This window comes from Lolium perenne, chromosome 6 (assembly GCF_019359855.2).
Source record: "Lolium perenne isolate Kyuss_39 chromosome 6, Kyuss_2.0, whole genome shotgun sequence".
NCBI classification, from domain to species: Eukaryota; Viridiplantae; Streptophyta; class Magnoliopsida; order Poales; family Poaceae; genus Lolium; species Lolium perenne.
In genome coordinates this window covers 107275875-107282667 of record NC_067249.2, presented here as the reverse complement: position 1 = coordinate 107282667, position 6793 = coordinate 107275875, and the positions used below count along the sequence as shown (strand labels likewise).

Genomic DNA, 6793 nt, shown 5'->3' with positions numbered 1-6793 from the left:
CAATATGTCTCCTACATTTGATGATGAGAATAATAATGATAGCTACTTTGTTGAATTTGCTCCCACTACAACTAATAAAATTGATTATGCTTATATGGAGAGTAATGATACTTTTATGCATGTGAATAAGAATGCTTTATGTGATAGTTATATTGTTGAGTTTGTTCATGATGCCTCTGAAAGTTATTATAAGAGAGGGAAAGATGGTTATATGGAGCCATGCTACACCGGCTTGCAGGCTTGCCTGTTTCTAAGGAGCTGACCTTATGCAAGCAGATGTAGAGGAGCCAGACTACAATACTAAGATTGAACAATCAAGCAAGTGCATTGTTTCCACAAAAAGAGAAGATAAATACATTCCAAGTGCAAAAGATTGCTCATCTGGGAGCAAAGAATGGCATTAAACAATTGGCACATGGTGTCAGAATCACATATATAAACTGATAGTTTTACAGTAAATAAACCATATTCAGCTTTTCATGCTTGACAAGCTCCGTTTGGAGTTCAGACAACCATCCATGAGTCCACAAATACACAAAACATAAAAAAAGACCCAAAACAGCTAACAATAACCAGCGAGAAAGGAGGAATTCTGAGATGGGCATCCTCTATGCTGCGGCACCCTTGCCCTTCTTCTTCTGAAGTTTTCTCATGTAGAACTCCAACTCCTTGCCCTCAAGGATATAGCTGTAGTGAGAAATCAAAAGTTAGAACTTTATGGCTGCTCAGCATAATTCTTCATATGATACAGTCATGTATTCCAGAAGGCACTAGATGTCAACCATTAACTCGCAATCAAAAACATTAAGTTAATTATTTCAAAAGTCAAATAAATATAACAGGTTCCCTCTGTCAATTATTAGAGGGGCACTCTACATTAGGCACTAGTACTTACCAATAGCAATAGATCTCTTAGAATTATAAATAATGTAATACAGAGTAACAATAGAACTTTTTCCTACCCAGTCAACAATATATTAGTAGACACTAAATTCGAGCACCCAGTTTAGGTAGAGATTTATTTATATGCAGAAATAATAGTGTGCTAAGCAAATGTTTAAGAGAATTGTCGATATCATACTTAATTACAATTTAAATATTCACAAAATACAAAATAGCAAAGGACTATAGGTTATGACAAAAAATGCAATTAGGCTAAAGCTTAATTTCCTCAACAAAATCTGTCTACGAGCATGGTAGTCTACAGTTAAGCAGAAGAATACAAGATAACAAATATTCTTACCCATCAGCCCGTCCACACTGCCCAGGGCGGGAAGAAATGCATGCTAGCAATCTCCCACTGCTAAACTGCTCTTCGATGTGAGAGTCTAGGGTGCGGCCCTGCTGGCGCCTCTCCAGCTTCCTCTGAACATTGTTGCTTTTCCTGATTTCCTCTGCAGGAGAAGCATCACCCTCCTGCCCGTATAGAACAGGTGAAAGATATTATGTTTCAGAGTCACATAGCATGGACGCACAGATACAATGGAAACTTTCTTCACAGTTAAGACATGAGAAAATGGATTTGCAACAAAACATAAAGCTCACTAACAATAAAACTAGAAACAATGCACTGCCCATGAGTAAAGATTTTTATATGCAAGCAAGCCATTCTAAGAATATTAGAATAGTTAGTATAAATAAGATGACTACCGCATGTCATCTCCTAGAAAAGAGATCTTTTACCTAAATAGCCCTTAACCAAAAAATTTAAAGAGTTTTGGTCTTTGGAAAAAAAATCACCATTTCCCTTCTGGTGACGCCAATTGGTCTGGGCTTATTTTTGCCACTGCAAACGCCGGTTGGCTGGCTGAACTCAAATTACTTAGCTGTTTTGGCCCAAAAACAACAGCTAGGGCATGCCATGTAGCTTGGCTAGTTTTCAAATATCTTGCCTCTGCAAATGATATCGTATTCTCTGGGTAAAAAAAAAGTAGTCTGGTCATGTCATTTGGTATGGCTGGACTGTCTTAGTCATTTTCCAATGACCTTGAAAACACAAATGGCCATGTATTGTATTTCAGATAAGTCAACAGGTCATGACTATAAGGAGCCATAGCTGGTTGAAAATGTTTGCTGAAAGGCCAGAGATGTTTAAAAGTTTGCTTAAGGGCCATTTAGGGCAAATAACTCTTTGAAAAAAGACCATGTAGGCCGCTGATGCCTTGGCATTATTACTAGTAGCAGAGCGTCATTACTAGTACCAGAGGAATTCATCTCAAAAAGAAGTACCAGAGGAATTAAGAAACACATCCATCGGCAGAAATTGTCCAAGCGAAAATCACAAGCATAGCCAAATAATTGTTGTTAACAATATAAAATAGCACAAACATATATATAAGAAAAAGGGGACAGTAGACAGAGACATCAATTCAACAATAAAATATTAATATCTGGCATCACACCAGAAGATGAACAATATACATTTAGAAAACCTGGTAATGAACAAGACGTTTTGATAATTACACAAAGAATAAAACATTCATCAGAAAGAGAAAGAGCTCTACCTCCGTAGCATCCTTCTTGGCAGCAGCAGGGGACTTCTTCTTCCTACCAATATCCACTCCATAATGAGTGAGATACCACTGTTTGAAGGGGGCAGCATCCACTTGCACAATGGCATTTTTCACAAGAGTCTGTGTCCTAACAAGCTCATTATTTGAAGAGTTGTAAACCACATCAAGGAGGCGAGTCTTGCGAGTCACAGCCTCGCTTCCCCAGGAGTAGTTGCCTGTGTCCAAGCGGAGGGCCCTCCACTTCACGTTGCCTCCACGGACACGAACCCTCCTTACAGTCTTGTTGCTTGAGAGCTTGGTGTTGGCAGGCTGGCGGCCGAGCTCATACCTTAAGGACAAATGGTAGTGTTAATTAACATCTACAGGACAAAAACATGCAGGACAAAAACATTCAGTACATGCTTGCCAACCTCCCTCAAAAAAATACATATTTGCCAACCAAAATAAGCTGGTCAGCCGAACTACACATTAATTGTTAATAAAAATGCTTCAACAAAATAAGATTTCCCGATCTCATAAACTACTCGTAGCAACACATAAGCATCAAACGGAAAACGCACTATCCAAATAACATAGTGCAGTTGACTTATTTCAAAACTCATGTGCCTTGCAAAGGCAAGGACAATCAAATCAGCTCGCTACCATACACGCATCACTTATGTGTTTGAATCTGAGTGGTAATTTCAAACAACATATGCAACTAAATATTAAGAATGCAGAAATCGGTATATAGCTGGTTCATTTCTTGCAGCTGAATCCTGGTACGACAAGACTACTAACCGTCGGATTTTGACATGAGACTACCGGTGTGTCAACGATGCATCTTTCAAATCTGCACTCACTACTTCACTAGCGCTCTAATAAGATCGGGACACATTAAAAAAAAACATCCCTCACGCGATCTAGAGATGTATGGCCGGGGGAGCGGAAGAGATAGGGAGGTCTGGGTTGGTCACTCACTTCCTCTTCTTCCTCCAGGCCTTCATCTTGCCGCCAGTGGCGCGGCGCTTGTGCATGGAGTCCCGAGAGATACCTGCGAGGAGTGTAACATCGAACCGATTAGCAGCCAACGACGAAGACAGAGAGAATAATTGGCGGAAGCAGCAGATGTTAAACGGAGCTTACCCATGGCTACGGCCTCCTCGCCAACTCCTGCTGTGGTTAGCTGCGCCGCCGGCTTGCACTGCCTCGCTAAGGTACGCCCGCTTAGGCGTTGAGGTTATATAGGTGCCTCCACTGGCTAGGGTTTACAACCACATCGAACGGCTGCGATGCATCAGCCTGTAATCGGGCCGTTATCTCATCCAAGGGGGCTAATTGGCGAAGAGGTGCTCTTTATGCGCTTGAGTCGGCCCACTACCCAGCTCTCTTCCGAGCTATTAGCACCGGACATACATGAACTTGTCTATTATGTGCATACACCTCCAACAACTTGTAAAATGTGTTCCATTTGTACATAAACTTAACTGTCGGGTGTAATTAAGCCCAAAATCAATTAGCAAGCGACACGTGGCATGACAAGCTGTCAATGGGCCCACCCCTTTCTTTGGTTATTTTCTAAACAAACCCTGTAGGCAGTGTTTTGTTGCATAGAATTGGGCCTCAGAATTGGAATTGAGCCCAAAAAGGCCAATTCCACTTTTTGGTTGTGCTCAGAATTGGGGCGTGTAATTCGGGCCCAATTCCGAGCTCACCCCCGCGGGCGCCTAACTTACCCGTGGCCCAATTCAGAGGTCTGTAGCTCCGTATTGCTCCGAATTGGTTCATCTCGCTTCGCTCAGCTCCCCTCGCGTCCCCGCCTCCCCATTGCCGATTCCTCCACCACCGCCGGCTGCCGCCGGCCACCTCCCCGACTCTCCACCCCCACCGCTGGTTGCCTCCCCGCCTCCCCATCTCAGCCCGCCCCCATCGAGCTGAGCTCGCTCCAGTCCCCGCCTCCCCATCGCCGATTCCTCCACCGCCGCCGATCACCGCCGGCCACCTCCCGCCTCTCCACTCGCTCCAGTCCCCGCCTCCCTGCCTTGCTTCGCTCAGCCCGCCCCCATCGAGCCGAGCTCGAGATCGCTCTAGTCAATCTCCCAACCACCGATGCGGCCTGCCCCCGAGTTCGTCGCCGCCGCATGCGTCCGTCCATCGACCCCGAGCTCGGCAGCTGCTCGATCTCCTCGATCGGCAGGGCCTCCTCCATCCAGGACTCCTCCTTCCCCGAGCTCGGCAGCTGCTAGTTCGTGATGCAAAAATGGAGGTAGTGCTAGCTTGGTGAAGATAGGATGCGTGTATGCAATTTCGGAAATTGATTTCGGAAAATAACTCAAAATTAGCTAGTCTACATACAAATCTATGTCATTTTCATTAATATTACACAGCTTATATTGTTTAAAAGTTAAAAAAAAACTTTTAATTCCACACAAGGTACATCCAAACAGGATTTAGAATTCCAATGCTGCTTCGATTCTACAGATGAATACCATGCGCATCCAAACAACAATTATGGTATTCCATTGAAAACATTGATTTGGTATTTCATTGCCAATTCAATACAGAGGCCAATTCTGTGCAACCAAACACAGCAGTATTGTCTTTACCCCTACAATACCATACATGCCCTTGACCTGAGCAGCTCGGAGGCACCGGTGCAGGGACGAACGAACTCCGGCATGGGCCATGGATGGTGGACGTGCTCCTCGCCAACTACGTAGCTGCCCATGGCAAGGGCCGGTGGAACGCGCTGGCGCGCCGCGCGAGGCTGAGGCGAACAGGGAAGAGCGTGCGCCAGATCTACGGCGAGGCGGCATGACGGTGAAGGAGCAGTTGTTGATCCTAGAGCAGCACCCGCGGTGGGGCAAAGCGATGTGCCGTGTGCGGAAAGGAGGGGTGAGGAGCCATGGCCATTCCCTTCCTCTGTCACGCAAGCGAGCTCCGCCTCGCACCCGGTCTCTGCTTGTATCAGCCATGCCAGATCCATGAGACGCTAGGTCCCCTTCTAGGACCGGTGGTGGAAGCCCTCCTGGTGCTCCATGAGCCATTGCACATGCCACTCGACGGACACCGATGTGCTCAGCTTGTGCCAGTCCGTGCGCCAGATCATACTCCCCTTGACGCGAGACGAGCACCTCTCATGTACTCTGCCGCCGCCCACCGGTAAGGTCGTGAAGTTGGATGGAGGCCACCAGTGTGTTGTAGCGGCTCTTGGACGGATGTGCACGTGCAGCTCACGCGGCCTTCGTCATCGTCCGACGAGGCATTCACCGTCTGTGGACTAAGCGGTGCACCGGGGGGGTCTAGCACAAGGTCCTCTGTGCCAGGACGTACTGCTCTCCACGCGCGCCTCATAACGTCGACGTCAACAAACATCGGGAGTTTGATTCCACGCTGATGGTAAGAAGTCGTCGACGGAGTATTTTTATGTGAATAAATTCAACTAAAAAATTGCTAGATAATATCAGTTTTGAGAAACTAGAGATAAGCGACGAGATGAATAAAGTTTGGACATAAAACGGTGATTGTGGTCTATATTTATAACCGCTTACCGGTTTTCAGGACCTCCAACTGCTATTCAACCTTGTTGAGGGTTTTTTTGAAAAGTAATTGCGCCGATGTGGCGCCTAACTGTCCAATTCGGATGGTTTGGATGTTTTTGCACCCCATACTCAAGTTTATGGACAATGGACAAGTGGAACACATTTTACAAGTAGTTGGAGGTGCTTGCACATGACAGACAAGTTCGTGTATGTGTGGTGTTATTAGCTCTCTTAATAAATGAGAAATAAGAAAATTGTATATTGATTTTCTTAAATGGAAATTTAATTTTTATGAACTGCACACATTTATCAGTTTATTACTTGCTTTGGTTCCTCTGTTTCTTCAAGTGTTGATTTTTGAAACCATCTACTGCAGGGCAAAAGCCCCACAGCCTCCCACCTTTTATTAATAGTAAAGAGCACCAACGTGAAAGAAAAACACTAATCTAGAAAAAAAATCCTATAAGGAAATACAAGACATATAACCAGGGTTCATACAAGAGAATCCACCCACTCCAAAAGCTCATTTTTATGATCATTATTGAATATGTGTGCATGAAGGGATATATCATGGATGAAAAGAGCACGCCATGTTGCAAAACATGGTCGAGTGTGATAAAAAATGAAGGCATTCCTCACTTTCCAAATATGCCAGCAAGCAATGGCATCCTCTTCAGTGAAAAAAGAATGCTTGAAACTCCTCCTAGACATCTCAGCAGTTTGTACCATTGTGCCATATGTTCCCCAAGAAATCTGCAG

At 44.8% G+C, this 6793-nt stretch overlaps 1 protein-coding gene across 1 annotated transcript; it reads right to left on the bottom strand.

Moving 5' to 3' along the window:
• Positions 1-400: 400 nt before the first annotated feature.
• Positions 401-3788, bottom strand: LOC127325963 (small ribosomal subunit protein eS8). Its single transcript, XM_051352777.2, has 5 exons — positions 3639-3788; positions 3474-3546; positions 2505-2841; positions 1244-1416; positions 401-687 (listed from the first exon to the last, which is right to left on the bottom strand). Exons 1-5 carry the CDS (start codon positions 3640-3642, stop codon positions 609-611), a joined length of 666 nt encoding a protein of 221 aa, XP_051208737.1. The 5' UTR covers positions 3643-3788; the 3' UTR covers positions 401-608.
• Between the last annotated feature and the right edge of the window lie 3005 nt (positions 3789-6793).